This window comes from Molothrus aeneus, chromosome 23 (genome assembly GCF_037042795.1).
Source record: "Molothrus aeneus isolate 106 chromosome 23, BPBGC_Maene_1.0, whole genome shotgun sequence".
NCBI classification, from domain to species: Eukaryota; Metazoa; Chordata; class Aves; order Passeriformes; family Icteridae; genus Molothrus; species Molothrus aeneus.
In genome coordinates, this window is record NC_089668.1 from 4550217 (window position 1) to 4571052 (window position 20836).

General features: G+C 49.6%; 2 protein-coding genes across 3 annotated transcripts in view; both read left to right on the top strand.

The window, feature by feature from the left end:
- The first annotated feature begins 4620 nt into the window (after positions 1 to 4620).
- Positions 4621 to 11091, top strand: PTAFR (platelet activating factor receptor). The gene is made up of 2 exons (XM_066564839.1): positions 4621 to 4716; positions 7673 to 11091. Exon 2 carries the CDS (start codon positions 7727 to 7729, stop codon positions 8792 to 8794), a length of 1068 nt encoding a protein of 355 aa, XP_066420936.1. The 5' UTR covers positions 4621 to 4716; positions 7673 to 7726; the 3' UTR covers positions 8795 to 11091.
- A 640-nt stretch (positions 11092 to 11731) lies between these two features.
- Positions 11732 to 20836, top strand: part of EYA3 (EYA transcriptional coactivator and phosphatase 3) — a 41606-nt gene continuing 32501 nt past the window's right edge. The window contains exons 1-3 of one of the 2 annotated variants that reach the window (XM_066564705.1): positions 11732 to 11792; positions 14174 to 14288; positions 16189 to 16279. The gene's annotated coding sequence lies outside the window, so the exon portion shown is untranslated. The remainder of the gene's footprint in view (positions 11793 to 14173; positions 14289 to 16188; positions 16280 to 20836) is intronic. The other variant, XM_066564706.1, reaches the window with a different exon arrangement.

Sequence of the window (20836 nt, forward strand, 5' to 3'; positions counted from 1 at the left end):
ATAGTTCAGCTTGGCTGTTGGGCTGGGAAGTTGGGATGTTTGCTGCAGCTCTGCAGTTGGGGGCCTGGGGAGCTCCAGACCTTGCAGCCAGCCAGTTCCTTCTGGCAGCAGTGCTTTGTGCACTGTTGGGTTGTGACTGTCTAGTCCTTCAGGACTGTCTTAAAAGCCTCACATTTCCTTTCCTGCCAAAATAAGAGCCAGTTGTTACCAACAAGGAAACCCCAACAACATTTCTTTGTTAAACAGCCCATGGGGTGTAAAGGGAGCAGACAGAAAAACATGTGATTTCTTGTTCTAAGTGACTCAGGTGGATGTTGTGCCCATGACCTGAGCAATGGCAGTGCCACAGAATATGTTGGGGGAGCCCCCATGTGGAATCTGGGCAGAGCAGTGCCAGTGGCAGCAGGAAGGAGTGGGTCCCCCATGTCCCTGACCACCCTTTCCTCCCAGGCTGAAGGAGCACAAGGACCAAGGGGGGCTTATAGTACTGCAGAAGGGGTACAGGAATGAGCTGCCCCTGCCTGAAGTATTTTCTGGCTGATGTTTTGTGATTTGGGGATTCCCAGAGCAGAGCAGTGCCCTTCCTGGTACTTTGCCTGATGAATCTTCACCCATCATGGAAGCCTGGAACAAGTACTCACTGTGCTGCCTCCTGACCCCGGGATCTGGAAGGAAATGAGGAGCCCAGAGGACAGATCTGCTGAGGGTACTGGGACCACCTCTGCACCCCTGGCCCAGCCAGGGAGTGCTCCTGACCTGGAGCTGCTCAGGGGTGGGTTACCCCATCTCTGGCCTGTGAGGCACCAGGTGCTACAGGAGGGTGACAAAAGCCCCTCACCATCAATGGAGCCTCAGCTGTGTCACGTCTGCTGCCTGCCCCAGGAAGGACCACAGGAACTGGTGTCAAGCCCCAGGGTGCAGCCAGGGCACGGCTAAGCAGGTCACAAGTGCCAAGAGGGAAGTGAGTCACTCACCTGGGAGCAGCACCACGCCCTCTTTCCTGTCAGAGCCTCTTCCCAGGCAGGAGCACACACACGGCTCAGCCCTGCTGGTCTCTCCCCTTGCAGCACAGACCTGCTGGGCTGGGGTCTGTGACTGAGCTGGAGCAGGTGCTCTGTGCCCCAAGGTAAGACTCTCCTTTCCCTCCTGCTTGCTCTCCCAGGCCTTCCTCCCCAAGCTCCACAAGCTCCTTCTGTGTCTGTAGCTCAGCTGGCTCAGCATCCCCCGTGGATCTCTGAGCCGTGGCACCGTAGACAGTGCCAAGGGCTTCTGAGACATCTTCATCCTCCCAGAGGGTGTGGGCAGACACTCCTCGTTCTGTGTGCCCAGCAAGCAGGGCTGGGGTGATGAGGAGCACTGTGTGAGTCAGGAACTGCTGCTGCTGCTGCCTGTGGGATGGGAGGGGGCTGCTCTCACCCAGGTCCCATTCCACCCCTGAATGACAACGACCCTGGCTTTGCTTGGATGCTGTGAAGCAAGGTGAGGAGCCCTGCCTGGACCTAACTCCTGTGAGGAAGAGGAGGCACTGCTTGGAGCCTCTCAAGGAGGGCAGGTCCCTCATCCCACCTGTGCACAGCCCCTGCCCAGGCTGGGCAGGCAGATGGAACAGAGGGCAGCAGCTGTGGCAGGAGGTGTCTCACTGCAGCTGGGAGCAGCAGGATCACTGTCCCAGCTGTGACAGCTCAGGCCAGGATGTGGCTTTTGCCTCCAGCAGAGCTGTGACAGCCTGGGGCTGTAGCACACAAATCCTGACACTGTGGCCCATGAGCTCACCCCTCTGCCCCGAGCAGCAGGGCTGGGCTGGGGAACCACAACCAGCTGGAGGCTGCCCTGCTCCCTGCCTCACCCACTGCTGGGGAGGCTGCCCAGCTACCAGCAGGGACATTCTCTGCCAGTCTGGGCAATCCCTGTGGCACAGCCAGCTGCAGAAGCCATGCCCTGCCTTAGCTGTCAGAGGGCACCCAGGGAGCGCCCCTGCCACTGCCCCAGGAGTGTCTCTGGCCCATGGGTTGGGGTGTCTTCCTGCTGAGCAAGCCCAGCTCCGGGGCACATTCCTGCAGGGTTGGTAAGGAGGTGGGGACAGGCTGTGCTCAGCCTGCAACAAGCAAAAGAAAATTCTGTGGAGTGTTCTGTGAGTAGTGAGAACTCGCAGACAGTAACACAGCACCAGCTGAGCATGTGCTGCAGCTCCAAAAGAAATTCCTGCTTTTTCTAAGACCCGTCCTGGTACTCAAGAATGTGTCCTGGGGACTGGAACCAGCAGGGATCAAGCTCACCTGTGTGCTAGGGACTGGTGCTGTCACGAGCTGCATGTTGGAGTTTGATCTTGTCCTTGTTTGCTGCTTGTGTTACTGACAGGCAGTCACAGACCCATCAGCTGAAATGCTGCTCCTCCATTTGCACTCCTTGGAGAGCTCTGCCTATGCAGTGTAGCTTGCTCTTGGGAAGAAATCTCTGGATATTTGCTTATAAAACCAAGAGTTTCTGATCCCTCTGAATTTACATGTGGTTATCCAAAGTGAGTACATTGCTACCAGGCTACATCTAAGAAGGAAACTGTGCCAGAGACAGGTGGGGCTTACAGGAGGCCCTGGGCATCTGCCATGGCAGCATGAATGGTGCTGGGTGCCAGACCCATGGGGAACAACCACTGCTCACTGCTCAGCCTGTGCGGGGTTTTCCCCAGAGAGTGGAATTTGGAACAGCTGCTCTGGGATCCAGCACTTAAAACAACCTGAAGGACTATCACTGATCCTTAACAGCATCTATGGGAATCAGAGTTAGTGAAGTTTATTTGTTTTTTATTAGGTTGCAAGTTGGCTCGATGAAAGTAAAGGCATTTTCAAGATTGTTTTTTTCCTCAACTCAGCCTTGCATAGCTGTCAGGGCTGTCAGCTGCCGTGTGCATTCCCTGGACAGGAAGAACAGGAAATATTGTCAAGCACAGGGCAGCCAGACTGCCAGGAGTGCTGAACAAGCCCAGCCTCCACGACAAAATGCATCTTAATATGGGAGTGCTCAGCAATTGGCAGCAGGGCCAGGAGAGCAGGGAAAGAGGGTCCCCAGGTGGGAAGGGAGTAAAAGGGAGGAGCTGGCTGTGAGCACTGTATGGGGGCAAAGGGACCTGCCCATGCAGAATGGCCATGCTGCAGGGCTGAGCAGAGGAAGGATGGAGACTTTTGAAGGTTCCTCCCCAGCCCAAAACCCCCTGGGCTTTCATTTCCTCTAAGAGCTGGGTTGTGGCAGGACAGTGAACCAAGATTTGTCAAGTGTTGCTACATCCTCTGTGAGCACTCCCTTGCCCCTGACATTGCTGGCTGCTCTCCCCAGAGACATGGACTGGCTGTCAGCCAACCTCTGTGGCAGGATCTTGTTTGGTTTTAGGTTTAAACCCCCAGGAGCAGCCTAAGGGGCAGAGCTGGGGCTCTGTCTCATACCTGAAGGGTATGAGATTCCTTCATCCTTACAGCAGCTGATGGGAAGGGGAAAGGAGGGAGGATGTCTGGTGGCAGAGGGAAGGAGATGGCTGCAGCTTCCATCCCAGCACAGCTCTGGGGCATCACTGCAGGAGCCTCAGCTCAGCCTCATGTGGCCTGACAGACAGAGCTTGGCTGTCCCTTGCTCCACATGCCAGCCCCCGTGCAGCCCACCCTGCCAAGGCTTCCATCCCGTGTGCTGCAGGTGCTCTGGGGCTCCCTCACATTGCAGGCTTCCACTCTGCCCAGGGGGCTTCCAAACGCCTTGGCCACCCTGTGCTGTGGTGCCAGCTGTGGTGTCCATGGACTTCTGGTTGTCTTGGAGCTCCCCTGAGAGGGGTTCAGAGCAGCAGGACACGATTGTCCTGCAGTTTGCAGAGCCCTTGCACATCTCCAGCCTGGCTGGAGCTCCCCTGGGGATCCTGGGCCCTGCCTGGCACCTGGTGCACACCTTCAGAGCTTTGCTCAGCTCTGGTGTCTCTCAGCACCCCACCATCAGCATGACCATGCTGAGTGAGCTTCAGGCTGCCACAGGTAACAGGGGCCATCATGTGATGGTGTATGGGACAGGTAACAATCTGCCCTGCTCTGGTGTCTCTGTCTCTTGAATATCCCTGAGATAAAGGGAGGCTTGGGAGGTGGAACTCCTGAATTAGTTCCAACACAAGTGTGAAGGAGAGTGCTAGAAAATGAGCCTGTCCATATGTCCATATATGAACCTGTCCATATGTCCAAATGAACCTGTCCAGGAGTTTCCTGTCCCTTTCTTGGAAATTATTAAGTGGAAGCTCTTCTGCAATTCATCTGTTTGGGAGAAAGATGCTCAAAAAGTCGTCTATTCCCAAATCTAACTGGGGACACAGAGTGGATTCCTATTCTGCCCTTAGGGGAAAATCCCAATTTTGCCCTATTTCAGGATCATCTGAAGCAGAGATACTCTGAGGAAAAAGCCTTAAGGACTTTCCAGACTTTTGCTGCAGCTAATTGCCTTTCCTCTACAGCTTATTTTATTTCTCATTTCCTTGATGATGTCAACATTTCCTCTCCTCTAGTGACTCTGCAGTCATGCTACAGTTGCTCCCATTCTGGTGCCCTCTTCTAAAGAGCTGCCAGTGCAGAGATTGTCCAGCCCCAGGGCAGGGAAAATAACATCTGGGAGACAGCCAAGCATCCTCAGTGAAACCCTCACTGCTACTAAGGCTGAAGATGGACGTATTGTGCTGAATTTTTTTCAACTCTGGTAAGCAGAAAATATGCTTTATTAATGTTATTCCTCTTGGAATCTATTATTGCTGATGGCAAAGCTTGCTTGCATCTGTAAGCCAGTAAATCCTGGCTGGGAGGGCACAGCCCATGGCAGGGGCTACAGACCAGGAGCAGGATTGGCAGGTGCCCTGACCCTGCTGCTGCTTAATTCCACCTTCAGCCCTGCATGCAGTGCAGCTGATGGTACAAAGCACCTGGAATTACTGCCTGGGGGACTGTGGACAAGGCACTGGAGGTCTCAGGGGGTTTGGCCAGGCTGCTGCAGCAGCAGAGAGCAGCACCCACAGCCCCCAGACCCTGCCCTGCTCGCCTCTCTGCTGGCACAGGCAGCACAAACAGGCTTCAGAGAAAGGGGAACTGCCTCAGCAGGACAGGCTGAGAGCCCCACAGAGCACTGCAGAGCCCAGGGCAGTCAGAAACATACAGAGACATCAGCCTGGGTTCCTCAGGCTGAGGAGGGAATCGGGCTTTGGGTAAATTCCCTGGGGAATGGTGCTTTGTTCCCTTTAGCTGTGCTCTGTAGCACATCTCACTTGGCTCATGAGAAGGGAAGGACACCTCTCCTGTGATTCCCTGCAGGACCCTGGCACTGGCACAGCACAGACTCTCATGCAAAGATAGCTGAGCTCTGCCAGGTGGTGCTGGGGCCAGGAGAAGGCACTGCCCTCTCCCACAGACCACCTTTGCCAGGGATGTCAGCAGACTGGAAGCAGTCACAGAGCATGATCTCACACTCACCCCTCTATTTCAGAGCACAGCCCTGTGGCTCAAACTTCTGTGCACAACTCTGCTGTGGAAGGGACATGCATGTTCACTCTCCCTTCCATCCCATCTGCTAAATCTGGCAGCTGCTGTGCAGTCTGCAGACAGTAAAGTTCACCAGAGCTCCTGGGCAAAGTTTGGTGGCCCCCATGCCATTGTGCAGAACCAGAAATGGAGGTGTGGGTGGACAGTGCCCTGGAGCACTGTCTGAAGGGACTTTGTGAACAAGAGCTGTGCCCATGTATTGAATATAAGCACTTCTCCTCATGAATCCTGCTAGAGAGATGCATTACCTGGTTTTTTTCCCCCCATGCTTGGTATACTCAGGTCTGGTGCCACAGAAATAGATCACCTTTAATTGCAAAGATCCCAGCCAGAACTATTTGCTGGTGTTGCAGATAGTCACAGCAGTGTGAATTTATGGCACATATTTGAAAAAAAAAAGAAAAAAAAAAGAGTTCTCTAATGATCTTAGGTAGTTAGGACTTCTCAGGTTTTTATTCCTTATTCCAGTATCAGACTAGTGTATCAAACATTGCACTCCCTGTGACAAAGCCCACCTGAATAATCTACTGCTCTCTGGAGGTCGGGGGGCTCTCAGAAGGGTGGCAGAGATCAAGGTGAGTGAGGAGAAATGCATGTGTCACAGGGGCCAGCTCCCAGCTCTGCCAGGCTGCGGGTCCCTTCTGCTCAGACTGTACCTGCAAGACTGAGCTTAAGGACACTTGGAGCTCAGCAGTGCCCAGCATGCAGCTGCCTGGGAAGGCCCAAATCTTGAAATTGTTGTGTCCTTAGGGGACCTGGGAGGGGTGAGGAAGGACAGCACCCTCAGGAAGATGAGTGCTGCCTTCCTCTCCTAACGAGTGAAGAGCAGCACTGAGGGTTGCAATTCTGCAGAAAAAGGGAGAGCAAGCTCCAGCTCCAGCTGACTTCCCCATTTGCAGAGGAAAATTGCAAACGTGTGAATGTGCAAATGAGGAACAACAGCCCAAGGGCACCCGGGGGGGACCCAGCCCACAGAGGATGGGATGGGGGTTCCTGGCACTGCCTGCTGCTGGAGAGGATCCAGAACTTTTTGAGGCAGGAGGGCACCTGCTCAGGAGCAGCAGGTGAGGACAGTGATCCTGCCCCTCTACTCAGCCCAGGTGAGGCCACATCTGGAGTGCAGTGGCCACTTCTGGGCTCCTCAGTCTGTAATTGAAGCCCTCAAGGAAGCCATGGATCTCCTGGAGTGGGTCCAGTAGAGGCTGCGAAGATGATAAGGGACTGGAGCATCTCTCTGGTGAGGAAAGGCTGAGGGTGCTGGGGCTGTTCAGCCTTGAGAAGAGATGTCTGAGAGGGGACCTCATCCCTGTCTGTCTGTCTGTCTGCAGGGAGGGGTCAGGGGGACAGGGCCAGACTCTTTTCAGTGGTGCCCAGCAGCAGGACATGGACACCAGGCATAAACTGAAACACAGCAAGTCCCAACTGAATAGGAGAAAAACTTCTTAGCTGTGAGGGTGACAGAGCCCTGGAACAGGCTGCCCACAGAAGCTCTGGGTTCTCCTTCCCTGGAGTTATTCAAACCCTGCCTGGATGCTCTCCTGCACAACCTGCTCAGAGTAATCTGCGTCAGCAGGGGCTGGTCAGGTGATCTCCCAAGGTCTTTTCCAACCCCAACTCTTCTGGGGTTCTGGGAGAGGTTTTTACCACAAATTGTTTCACATCCGGAATTCTTTAAAATAAGAGTAAAGAAGTTAAAAAGTATCAGGAACTGTGGTGAGAAGTAGGGGCGTGGGGGAGATGGCAGGGGAAGAAAGAAGAACCACAAGCAGGGAGAGGATTAGTCATAGAAAACAAGCCTGATTCTAGTAAAAGATTAAGAAGCTTGAGACAGGGAAGTGTAACAGATTACTTTTATCTAAGAACTTTCATGCAGAAAAGTATTTTAAGATTAGAGATGCGTCATCTGAAACCTCACTGCAGCAAACAATGCTGGATGAAGACACAGAGATTTGCATGCTGTGGAATGGGATCAAAGAGAGGACCAAGGAGACAGGGCAGGTGTCTGGCTGGAACCAAGGCATCAGCAGAACACCTATGGTCATGGACAACTGATAAAGAAAGGTGGGGTTTGGTTTAGCAATGGTGCCAAGCCAATCATCTTGATTTCTGCTGTCTATTTTTAGGTAAGAAGAAAACTGTGTCAGCAAACTGAGCTTCAGACGTGGCCACTCAATACCATGATGTCTGAAAAAGGCAAAGGAGATGCAGAAGGCAGTGCTGATTTCTACATTTCATGCCACATAGACTCTGAGTTCCGCTACAGCCTCTTCACTGTTTTCTACAGCATTATTTTCATTCTAGGCTTTGTTGCCAACTGCTACGTTCTCTGGATTTTCAGCCGTATTTACCCCACCAAGAAACTCAATGAAATCAAGATATTCATGGTGAACCTGACAGTAGCTGACTTGCTCTTCTTAATTACGATGCCAATGTGGATTGTTTACTACCACAACCATGGAGACTGGATCATGCCTGTGTTCCTCTGTAACGTGGCTGGCTGGTTTTTTTTTGTTAATACCTACACTTCTGTTGCCTTTCTGATGGTCATCACATACAACCGTTACCAAGCTGTGACTAATCCTATTAAAGCTGCTCAGCTGACCACCCAGAGAAGAGGTATCTACTTATCAGCAGCTATCTGGATCCTAATAGTGGGCAGCTCTTTGTATTACCTTTTTGACAATAATACTAATCTGGAGGAGGTGGACTCCAGGAATTTCACGCGGTGCTTTGAGCGCTACGACACCACCGGTGGTGTTTCAGCTGTTCTTGCCATTCATGTCATCATCTGCATCCTCTTCTATATCATTTTCCTTTTAATACTAGGTTGGAACGTTGTCATTATCAGGACCCTGTTCTCCAAGTCAGTGCACCCACGGAAGAGCGCTCACGTCAAGCAAAGGGCCCTGTGGATGGTGTGCACAGTGCTGGCCGTGTTCATCATCAGCTTTGTGCCCCACCACATTGTGCACCTGCCCTGGACTCTGACTGTTCTGGAGCAATGGAAGAAGGAGAACTGTCAGCTGCGCCAGCAGCTCAACGATGCTCACCAGGTGACTTTGTGCCTCTTGAGCATGAACTGTGTGTTGGACCCGATCATCTACTGCTTCCTCACCAAGAAGTTCCAGAAGCACGTTTCAGAAAACCTGAAAAGCATGAGAGGGAGTCGCAAATGCTCCAGGCAAACAACTGATACAATCATTGAGGGCACTGTTCACCAAGAGGAGGCCATTAGGATCTGTTAGGGCCACTTGGTGTTTTCTGATTGCACACGGAGAGGTGGGAATTATTCACTCATCTTTTCTCAAGAAGAGGTACCAAGGGACACAACAGAGGACCAGGATTTTACATTTTCTTTTTCCCATTAGACAGAAGAATGGATGATCCTTTCTTCTGTCACATGCAAAGGGTAGAACTGGAACCTGCAGTAATCTCCAGCAAAGCTCCTTCTGTCCAGGCTGGTGTTCTCATGGACACTGAGAACAGCTCAGATGACTGCTTTAATGTGAAAGAAGTGTGTCACTGAGCCTCTGCAGTGAGCAGCTAGAAGCTGAGTGTACCAAAATTACCCCTTGTGTCAGTCCAGGCAGCACCAACCCTGCTCCTCTGCCTGTCCAGCTCTCGCAGTGGATCCAGTATCAGAGCTGTAAGGGACTTCTGAAAGACCTGGAAGAACAGATGGAGCTCTGAGTGTCATCAGGTGGCTCTTCTAAGCAGCTTATATGGTCTGGTGAAGAGTCTGAGCTAATGAAGCTCTTGAGTGGCTGTAAGGGACATAGTCCATGGAATTCCTCAAGTCCTGTCAGAAATCTGGCACCTCTGATCCCTTCATCCCTTCTCAGCAGCTCACATGCTCTGCTGGGATCCAAACTGGACAAATGTCTGGGAGCAGCTATTATGAATCTTTACTTCCAAACCTTGGGTCAGTAAACTAGGGAAGGAAAGGAAGAGAAATTGGCAGTCCCTCAGCACACCTCCCCCTCTCCCTCCACCAGATCAGCATTATTGCCAAAGGGCACTATGGTCTGCCCTGGCTTCCTGTGTGAAAGCAGAACTGGCCACCCAGTGGCCTCATGCACTCAGTTTAGTAATTTCTGACTGACTGCAGATACCCAGTCTTGCTCAGGAGGCTCCAGATAACAGAGGGCTACTGTCAGCATGGGCATTACGATAAGGAAAAAAAAGCTTAAAATGCTTCTGTATCTTTGTACTTATTTATTTAATTTAGGATTATAGCCATTACATTATTTTTTTCCTCCATCCTGTTGAAGCTGACCAGCTCTTGATCTACAGCAAGTGAAGTGTTAGGTCAGGACACATGACAGACAAATAATTCACACACTCCACACCCAGGGCCGGATGCAGTCCACTGGGGCCCAGGCCAAAGTGGTTTTCCATGGGTGCTGAGTTCTGTTACCAGTCATGAGACACTTGGGGTTCCTTTTCTGACCCAAATTGCTCAATCTAGCACAGGAAATTGGGCAGGGAAGGGAACTTACTTGTTTTCACAACAGTTGTTGGTTCCCTAAATGTCCGAGTCTGTTGATGACAGGAACAGTGTATCTGACCTGTGACACCAATTATTCATGTGCAGGACAGCAGCCCTCCCACACCTGCCCAAGAGCAGGAGAGATAAACTCAAGCCTTTCCAAAGGCAGGACCAATATTTGTACTGCTTTGCCAGCAGAGATACAGGTCCTTCAGATGTATCCTCTGGAGCTCCTCAGGCAGCTTTTGTCCTTCTTTGTTCCAGTAAGGAAAAGAATTAAGATGTTTATTTTTCTAAGGCCAGCCCTGCACTCCAGGCTCAGTGCCAGAGGAAAGAGTCTGATCACAATAAGAGTGCATCTCCCTCCTAGTCCTGGGCTCTGCTCCAGTAAGAGCCACCCACAACAAACACTTGCCAGTACCTCATGCTCCTCAGACACCTTCAAAGATGCACTCTGAATCTGCAGAGCCACAGCTCACAGGAAGGGAGCAATTTCTGTAATTTAAAAACCAGAATCTGCCTCTGTTTCTGCACTGTTCTGTGGGCACATTCTGGATGAGGAGCTCTCACAGCTGGCAGAGGGAGGGACCTGCTTTCCCCCCTTGGCTCCCAGCAATAGAGGAGCTCTCATTTCACAGACCCTAACACCCTGATAGATGGAGTTTGGCAACTCTTGGAGGAAATGGAAAGGATTTTTACATGGAAAGTTGGCATGATCTTCCACTGATTCTTGGAAAGCTTGCAGGAGTCTACAGTTCAGCTCTTTACCACGGGTACCTAACAGACTTTATTCCACAGCTAGCACTGTGGGCTCAGGGAACAAACAAACTTGCATCTGAGGAAAAGGATAAGCAGAGAGAAAAGCCCCAAGGCCACTTCGGGAGATGTTATGTTATTTAGTCAGTAAAAATGCATTTCTAAAAAACAGGCTAAGCTGCTACTTCTGTTCCTGGAAATACTTTCTTTTTCTTACTGCAATGTTGCATTACTCTGCTTTACCTTGCAATGAAATGAATCCTCAAAAGTTCTTTTAAATAAAGCGTGTTCCCCAAGTGTTTTGCCCTTTAACTTTTCCCACTTTCTCATCTTTCTGTAACGCTGCGGGGAGGAGGAGGAGAGAATCGGGAATACAGCCGAGTCCGGCAAGCCCGGAGGGCTGGGGGATTAAGATGTGGGTTTATTTCTCGTTACCCTGCTCTGATTTATCTCGCAATAAATTAAACGGATTTCCCCGGCAGGGCCATGTCTGCCGTACCGGTGCTGGCTGAGAGAGCTCCTGCCCGGAGGGCTGGGGGGTTAAGCTGTGGGTTTATTTCTCGTTACTCTCTACTCTGATTTATCTCGCAATAAATTAAACGGATTCCCTCAGCCGGGCCATGTCTGCCGTAGTGGTGCTGGGTAAGAGATCTCTCCTGCCCTGCTCTTTCGTTCTGTTTGCTCTCTCCTAGTCGGCTGAGGGCGGTGATAGAGCGGCTTTGGTGGCACCCGGCCGGGCTCCCCTCTATTTAAATACACTTGGGACAGTGAGTGAGGGCGACCTCACAAAAAATATTTCCTATTTCCTCCAAGAGCGGGGCGGCCGCAGCGCCCAGACGCACACGGGCCCGGCTCCCTCACGGCAGCAGCCCCGCCCCGGCGGGCGGGCAGTGACGCCACTGCCGGCGCCGCGCTCTGTTCCGGCGGCGGGCGGGGAGCGCGGGCGCCGCTGCCATGTCCGCTGCGGGCCCCGGGCCCGGCTCCGGAGCCGCCTCTCGGTAAGAACCTGCTCGGGCCCTGCGCACGGAGCCCTCGGTGCTGTTGGCGGGCTCGGGCTGGCACCGGCGGGCCGGCGCTGCGAGGCCGCGGGCGGCGAGGCCGACGCGTGTGCTCAGCGTGCGCTCCTGCCCCTGCTCCGCCGGAGCGCGGGCCCGAGCGGCCGCGGCAGCACCGGCGGCGCGGGGCTGGACCTGCTCCGGGGCTGGACCTGCTCCGGGGCTGGACCTTGTCCGGCCGGCCCCGAGCCCGGTGGGGCGTGCCCGGCTGTCCCGGCTCCTTCGCCGCTGCTGGTGCGCGGAAGGGCCGGGAGAAAGGCAGGAGGGGCACGGGGCACCCCAGGCGCTCAGGAGCGGACAGGGGACCCAGAACCGGCCCCAGGGCTGCCCGGGGCTCCGTAGATGGCCACAGGAGGGACCGCGGTTCCCGGGGCCAGGCACGGGCTGTGCCGGCTTCTCCAGGGCACGGTTCAGCGCACCTGCATGGCTCCTGAGTGGGTTTAACGCTTGTACTGGGGTTTGTGCACTCTAATAGGATGTTTGGGCTGGGCTTAGGCTTCGCAAGCGAGGTTGGATCCAGGTGGGCTCTGCCGGATGTTCCTGGGTCTGGGGATGCTGTGCGGAGTTGTTGGAGCTTTATGTACAGGCAGATCCAGCACAGAATGCTTTGTTAGTCTGGCTGCTGTGCAGCGTGGTGTGGCTGAACGGTTTCCAGACTAGAGCTAGTCCTTGATGGAACATCACTGTAGCCCTTCTAAAGGAGCATCAAACAAAGAGTGATGGTGGAGTTTGCTTTCAGAATGGAGCTAGCTCTGTCATGCACTTAATCTGTAGTGCAGTAACCTCCAACTGGTAATTAACAGGCAGCATGCTGATGAAGATAATGATAATCATAAAAATCTTATCTGCCACTTGTTTGGTTTCCTTCAGTTTTGTCTGTTGTGGATTATCTTAAACTCTGGAAGCTGATTAAGGTATGTTTAATTAAGAATCACAATTCATGTGTCTGAAGTCAGTGGTTTCATAATAAGTTACTTTTAAAAATGCATGAACATAGTGGTTTTCTCAGCCTGCAAACCTACAGGCTTGTTGAGCTGAACCTACTGTGTTTGAGGGGTTTTCCTTGTCACCTCATGGTGTGATCCCTCTTACTCTGGGGTTCTCCATCCAGCTTTTGCCACACAAGCAGTGATCTGCTGGTACATTCTCCCTGCTCTGTTTGAAACATCCTGAGCTCAAGGTCCTGCAGTTTCCAAGCTGCTGCAATTCCTGCAGTGTTTGCCTGAAACTTTTGTCTCCCCCTCAGCTCTTGCCTCAGCAGCAGTTGTGGCACCTGGGGAGCTGTGTATTGTTGGGTTGTGCAGCACATCTGATTGAAAAATTGTGAAAATTTGTTGCTTTTCAAATAATTTGTTTGAAAAATGGTCACTGATGTACGCAATAGCTGTAGGAATTCCCAAGTAATTGGTGATTTTGGAAGTATTTGTAACTTCTCAAAGGTTTGCCCCAGAAATCTCCAGATGTTGAATGAATTTTGAGTTGAATATGTCAGAAGACACTATAAATGTGCTGTATGAATGAGTTGGAGCCCCTCTACAGTAGATTAATGAACCATTTCCTAACTTCTGTGTACCAAAAAGTGGTCATAGATGGCTAAACATAAAACTAGATAAAATATACTGAAATACTTTAATTGAACTTAAAGTCAGGCAAGTAGTGTGTGCCTGTGTGCAAGCCATGCTCTACACAAGGTACTCAAGGCAGATAACATTGGGATGTGAGTAGCTCCATGCCTGTGCTCTCAGTTAGCAGAAGTAGAGTTATTTTTTCCCCCTCTTGACAAGTCTCTGCTCTTTTTCCCTGCAATCTGCTCTTAGAAACTGATGTTTGATAAAACTTTTACTGCATCTGCAAAACCCTGTGATTGGAAGAGGAGCTGCCAGGATGGAGAGGTGTGGAAACTTTTGAGCCCGAACTAGAATTGTGTCAGGACTTAACAGCTGGTATTTTATGTATGTTCTTGCACCAAGCAGTGTCCACAGACCACCCATCTCCAGACAGTGTCTTCTCACAGGAATTTGGGAGTGATTTTTGCCCCTGTACCATGACCAGCATCACTCACTGGTTGGTTATACATTGAGGATGGTATTTTTCAGCTTTTTCTTGCTTTGTCTTACCCGTAATTTACTTCCTTTATTTCATCCTGATCTGTCTAGAATTTTTTTCTCTACTTGATTAAAGGGCTTCAAGCCAGCATCTCTTCAGCAGTATTCTCTGGTGGCTCCTCTCTAGCAGTGATTCTGGGATAGTTTGTGCAGATGCCATGACTGGAGGCACTCCAGTACCTGAGGGAGTAACTTCAAATCCTTTCTTTCTTCTTGCAGCTGCCTCCAGAGCCTCAGTGAAGGTGATGGTGCAAGGGCTGGGATCTCCTCCTGATACCCAACATGATGTTTAGGAGAGTGCTGTGACACAGCAGGGCACAGCAGCCTCTTCAGGGTATGGTGTCACTGTGATTCACACCAATCACTGCCCTGTCTGTTCCAGGTTGTCACCCATCAGTGCTGTAGCTGAACAAGCTGACTACAAAACAAGCCTTGTATTTAGAAAAATAATACAATGTTGTTATGGGGACTCTTTCCATCTCTTCAGTGGACTTTTATTTGGGGTTAAGGGTATGTCTAGCCTAATTTCAGAGGTGATGGAACAGTTCATTCTGCAGCAGATGGGTCTCTCCTGAGTTAAGACTTGACCAGAGCACTATTCTTGCATCTCAGGAGCTTCCTGCTGTGTCTTGAAATGTTTCTTGGTTGTGTTTGAATACTGAGAATGCTGTTTCCCTGAGAGTCACCAGCTGGAACTTCACATAAAGCGTGTGGCAGCTTTAAACCTTGGGTGATGGTTCCTATTTCTATACAGACTACACTATTATGTGTAATTCAGTTTCTGGGATTTTAGAAGTCAGTCTCATACTAGTTTGCTGGACCTCCCAGATTCTTCCTTTTTGAGCTTAGTCAAAAGTTGTCTGTCCAGCCAAGCTGTCCTTCCCCTGCATTTGCTCATTTTCTTGCCTCTTGGGCTGGACTGGGCTCTTGTGTTTGGGGAAGCTGTCCTTGATGATCAAACATTGCCTCTTCAGGCCCCCACAGCACTGAACAGATCAGATCAGATCAGCCTTCTGGACAAACTGTAAGCTGGCTGTTTATTTTGTTACTTGTCATCTTCACTTCTCCTGGGACCTTGCACTGAGTACAGTTGAGTCCTGGAAGAGTTCCTCTAATAGAAGTATAGGTGCATTTCATGGTAGCCTCTGGTGCTAGCTGTGTGACTTTTTGAGATCTATGAGTCAAATCTTTTATTGAAAATGGAGTTTAGAACTGCCTAATGTCAATAATTCTTTTTTGTGGTTAATGCGATACAGATTTGCTGTCTGAGAGAAGTTTAAAAAGTTCAGTCTTTTGTTCAGGAAGTGTCCTAATCTATTAGGATATGTCTGAAGTGGCTTTTAGGAATTAAGGGCAGTGTGTCCTGCTGCTGGGAAGTTTGTTTTTAAAACCATGAAAGTCAAACAGCTTTTTTTTTTTTGTTTTGTTTTTGTTTTTTGTTTTTTGTTTTTTGCTGTCTGGGGCTGCAGCTCTAGAAGTTTGTGACCTGTTTAATTATTTCCAGAAACACAAAAATGTATATGGGCTGTGAGATTTCAGGTACCACACTCTGTGTGGTCATCAGGAGAAAAATCTGTTTAGTCTCACTGCAAGTTGTATCATCAGGAAGAGAGGGGGAATCAATTGTTCTACTTGGCTGATGTTTCTGTAAATCACTGTGCTTTGCTTCTGTCACTGAAAGGTAGCAGCAGTTCTGTGCTCTCCTGCCCTGTGAGTGATGTGTGTTGGCTCTGGCCAGCAGGAGTTGCCACATGATTTCTGGGCTCAGTGGGAGTTGTTTTTCTTGAGGATGATGTTGTTCTGTCCAAACCTTCCTTTTGTGAAAACAGTTCTTTTCCCCATTAAAATTTTCCCTGCTGTGTTTCAAAATTGAATTGAAAAAGCATTGCATAAGAACTGGGAAAACAAGCATGTGTCATGGGTCAGGCAGAGTGAGCTGCAGACTCTCAGAGCACTGATAGCCCTTCAAGGATCTCAAAATCATGGGAAATGCATTGCTTAGGAGAAAACTAGATTTGTATTCCCAGGTTTGATTTCAGTTATTTTCTTGCTGTGTTTATTTCTAATTTTATTTCTCACTGCATAATTTTTTTTTTCCATTTTAGGGTTATGAAATTTTAATCAAATAATGATTTTTTTTAGCCCTACATTATGACAGCATTTGGAGGCTTCTCATGACCATCCATAGCTTCAGAAATAAGGCATACAAAATGCCTTCCTTGTAACTTTTACAGTGTTTAATTCTGAAATTTCCTGGCTGATAAAGAAGGGAAGAAGGAGCATGGAGAGAGAGCAGGGACTCATCCAGCAGCACTCATCACAAAGGTTTATTTGTCTGGTTGTCACAGTATTTTGCACATACCTGTGTGTGTTGTACCTGGGGGCATGTGGGTGTGTGTGCAGGATGAGAAAAGCCAATAGTGGAGTATCAGTGTTTGCTATGAGCTCTGCTGCATTGTGCAGTGCATGGTAATGTCAATATGTGTCTCTTCTGCTTTTGTTTTTATTTGGGTATTCTAATTAAACCTAAAAAAAGAAAGGGGGGTAGATCTGCCGTGCTGCACTGTGCCAAGTTCTGCTCCTCTGTCAGAAGCTGTCGTGTGGTGAGTGGCACAGAGTGAAAACATTGTGAGGAAAAGCTCTGCTCCACTTGGGTGATGCCTTGGTTTGTTTTGGCTGCATGCTCAATTGATCCAGTGTGTGTAATGCAGCAGCATGGGGCACATTGTCATGAGATACCACCAGAAAATATGGGAACACTACATATCCTGCTGCCTAATTAATGTATTTTTGTTGCTATTCATTGTAAGGTGGTGGTCCTTGAACAACTAAGGAGTGAAAATAACTGCATAGGTGACTTGTACAAAAAAAAAATGCACAAAACATTACAGCCATTGCTGTAAAAGACAATAAAAAATGTTTCTATAAATACATATTACACCACTTAGACAAGTCTCTGGGGCCATGTAGGATCCAGTCAAGGACACTGAAGGAGCTGGCAGCTCCTTCATCATTTCCCAGCCTCCCTGGCTAACCAGGAAGGTCCCACTTGACTGGATGCTTGCAAGTGTAATGGGCATCTAGGAGGGTCAGAAAATGGGTCTGGGGACTGCAGCCCGCCCTCAGTGGAGTGCAAGGCTGTAGGACAGACCAGTGGCATCATGTGGCACATAGAGGACACCCAGGGGTCAGTCCCAGTGTTTAGGAGAGGCAGATCCTGCCCAACCAACCTGTTCTCCTTCAGGGTGACTTGCATCATGCATAAGGGAAGGGCTGTGGATGTGTCTGCCTGAACTTTAAACCTTTTGACTCCATTTCTCCTGGAGAAGGTGGCTGCTCAGGGCTTGGGCAGGTGTGCTCTTTGCTGGGTTTAAACCTTCAACATGGCTGGGCCAGAGAGTGAAGGGGAATGGAACTGCATCCCTGTGGGGCTGGGCACTGGTGGAGTTCCCCAGGGTTCAGAATTGGGACCAATCCTGCTTAATATCTTTCTGAATGTTCTGGACAAGGGCATGGAGTGCATGCTAAGCACAACAGTCCCATGGAACACTCCAGGCTGGGAGGAAAGCAGTGGGAAGGGGGCCCATCAGGAAAGGACCTGGGGGTGCTGCTTGACAGCTGCTGAACACGAGCCACCCTGTGGGTAGGTGGCCAAAAATGCCAAGGGCACCCTGGTCTGTGTGAAAAATGGGGTGTCAAGGAGTAGGGAAGTGATTTCCCTCTCTTTTGGGTTCAGTTTTGGGTCCCTCACTACAATACAGATATTGAAGGGCTGGAGCATGTTCAGAGAAGGGAACAGAGCTGGGGAAGAGGCTGAAGCACAGATCTGATGAGGAGAAGCTGGTGTGGCTCAGCCTGGGGAAAAGGAGGCTTGGGAGGATCTTCTTGCTCTCCACAACTCCCTGACAGGAGGATGGAGCCAGGTGGGGTCAGGCTCTGCTCCCAGGGGACAAGGGACAGGACAAAGGAAAATGGCCTCAAGCTGTGCCAGGGAAGGTTTAGATTGGATATTTGGGGAAATTTCTTCCCTGAAAGGGCTGTGCAGCCCTGGCACAGCTGCCCAGGGCAGAGGTGGAGTCACCATCCCTTGGGGGCTTTAAGCACAAGGCACTTGGGGACATGGGTTAGTGGTGGCCTTGGCAGTGCTGGGTACTGGTTGGACCTAATGATCTTGGAGGTCTTTTCTGAAATAAATGATCCTATGATTTTATTCCAACACTGTTTAATAGATGTCATTTCATTTCTCCAATCAAAACTTTGTTCCTAGGGAAATAGTGACTGTTTTAAAGTAATACAAAACCATAGTAAATTAGCTTTTTTTCCTAATTAGTATAATTACTGCATGTTGGTTTTATCACAGTATCCTGACTTTGATTATTTGCAGCTTGGGAGAACTGTTTCTTGCATGAAACTTTATATTCAAAGCCAAAGCAGATGGGCTTGAAAAGCACAAGCTGAAAGTAAATAGCAGTCCATCCAGGTGCTGCTCATAGCAGGCAGCTTTCAGAAATTCTATCCAGAGTATCTAGTTTGAGAAAGTCTGACCAAGCTGGGCTGTGTAGTTTAGGATTTTTAAAACAGGATTTAGTGCAAGAAACTGGAGATCACTTGCCAGGGCTTTTAATGGTGAATTATTGGCATCAAGATGTGCAGAGCTGAAGGCAGCTGCTGAGAGGGATTCTGCAGCCCCTACCTCTGCTCTGAGGCCTTCTGGTTTGAAGTTTGGATTATGTGGCTCCTTACATTGAGCAAACAAAATAAAATTACACACAAACCCAAATCTTATTATTTTGCATTGCTGATGTTCCATGCAAGTTGGAATTAAACAGGGTGGTTATTCAAAACAAGTCTAGATCAAATAAAACCTGGTGTTTAATTCACATATTACAGAATAGTTTTCATCAGGTAATTAACAACAATCATCCCAGAAAGCAAAAAAGCGTGGTACTTTGCTGGTTTCCAGAAGCAGAACAATGGACTCATTTTTCTGAATGTTTCTTTCATTGCAGCAGATCATTTAATGGCTTCTTGCACACTTGCTTCCATTTTGTACTGTTTTTCTCATTCACAAACCCAGTGGCCCACAGAAGCATTCTTACCTCCTGAATCTTTGATACCTCTGCTGTTGTGTTCACTTAGGGTTTAAAAATGTTCTGTAGTAATGTGTAAAAAAATAATAAAGCTTACCTGAGTGCAGTTGAGTTTAATACGAGTTAAAATCTAATTTTGAGATTTGATGTGCAAAAACCCCCCCAAACAACCAAAAACCCCAACAAAAAAAAATCAGCCTTGTGTATTTTCAGTTTTTAAAAATCATCTTTGTTGCTGGTGAGCTGCTGGCTCAGTGTGCTCCTCTGAGGCAGCTCAGGCTGAGCAGGTTCAAGATGCTGGGTTTGATTTTTGGGGAGGCCAAGCTCTGGGTGGTTCAGAGCTCTCATACTGGGTGAGGAGGGGTTTGGGGCACCTGGAGGGGTTTGCGGCCCTGGGCCATGCACCCACCGAGGGCTGGGGGCAGCTGGGGATTAGCTGTGCTGGAGAGGGCAGGAGCAGCTGCTCCCTGCATCCTGCTGGTGGTTTCAGCCTTGGAGCTGCCAGCAGCTTCACTCAGCCTCTCAGTGCAGGAGGAGAGAGGCAGGGAGAGGTTCCTGCCATGCCATGATCCAAGGACTTTCTGTGCCCAGCCCCAAGAAAATCTCTGCCTGCTCTGTGTGAGACCCTGGTGACCCTGGGTGGGTGGTACAGGTGAAAAGGCTCTTGGATATTTATCACTGTCATGTCTCTGCTTCGTCAAAGTGGAACATCAAGTAGATGATAAAATTTTGGTTTCATTTACCATGGCTGTGGCTGAAAAGGGACATCCTGCTGCTCTGCTTGCATGTTTTTCCTGACCCTCATCCTGCTGGCTCCCCTGGAACAGGGCTCTGCAAGGCCAGAGCTGATCTTTGTGTCATCACCTTAGCAGAAAGACTCTGCTTGGGTCTCTGGTTTTTCTTTTCTTTCTCTTTCTTTTCCCTTGGCAGATCCTACATCCAGACTGCTGTTGAACCTCACAAGCCTCTGGAGGCAGGAAGGAGGGAGTGAGAGGCAGGCAGGAGTGGGGTGCAGGAGGCTGGGAGAGGCAGGAGCTCTCCCTTTTTTCCCTTCCTGTTATTTAACACTGCTGGGGTGTGGGAAAGCTGCTGGTGCTGGCCCTGGCTGTGGGAGGATGCCCTCACCCCTTGCTCTCAGATGTGGAGCTCAGTGCCTCCATTTCCCCCAGGTGCTTGCTCTGTGCAGCCACAGCACACCTGGAGTGTGAGGTGTCATCCCCTGCCCCTGCTGCTGTTTCTGCAGGTACAGAGAAGGCATCCTTCATCCTTCATCCTTCATCCTTCATCCTTCATCCTTCATCCTTCATCCTTCATCCATCCTAGGCCAAGTTTCACTTGGAATTCTCACTTCTGTTCTCACTTCTCACTTCAAGTTCTGCCTTCTGAACACTTTCTGTTCGTTTGCTTTGGTTCAATCATCTGCTTCCAGGTGCTACAAGATACCCCAGTTTATTTGGAAAGAGTGTTTTCTTCACACATGTAAGATATTCCAGTGGGACTCTGAGAATCTTTTTGTCTTTGTAATTATTTAAATCCTTCTGAAAACCAAAATTAAAGAACTGCTCACAGCTTTGAAGCAAAGCATGGTATGGGAAGTTACTGCTGTGTGGATCAGTGGAATGTAAGATATTTTTCCATACTGAAGAGTTTCGTTTGGGATTCTTCTATGTAATTACACAGCAAAACAGTGTTAAATAACAGAAGTGAAGGATGAGGGACAGGAACGAATTTCAAATCTTCTTGCTCTTGGCCATTGTATTTTGTACTTCTTTGTATAATCTCTGAGTGGCAG

Coding starts and splice junctions, on each gene's coding strand:
- PTAFR (XM_066564839.1), top strand. CDS start 7,727: ATGATGTCTGAAAAAGGCAAAGGAGATGCAGAAGGCAGTGCTGATTTC.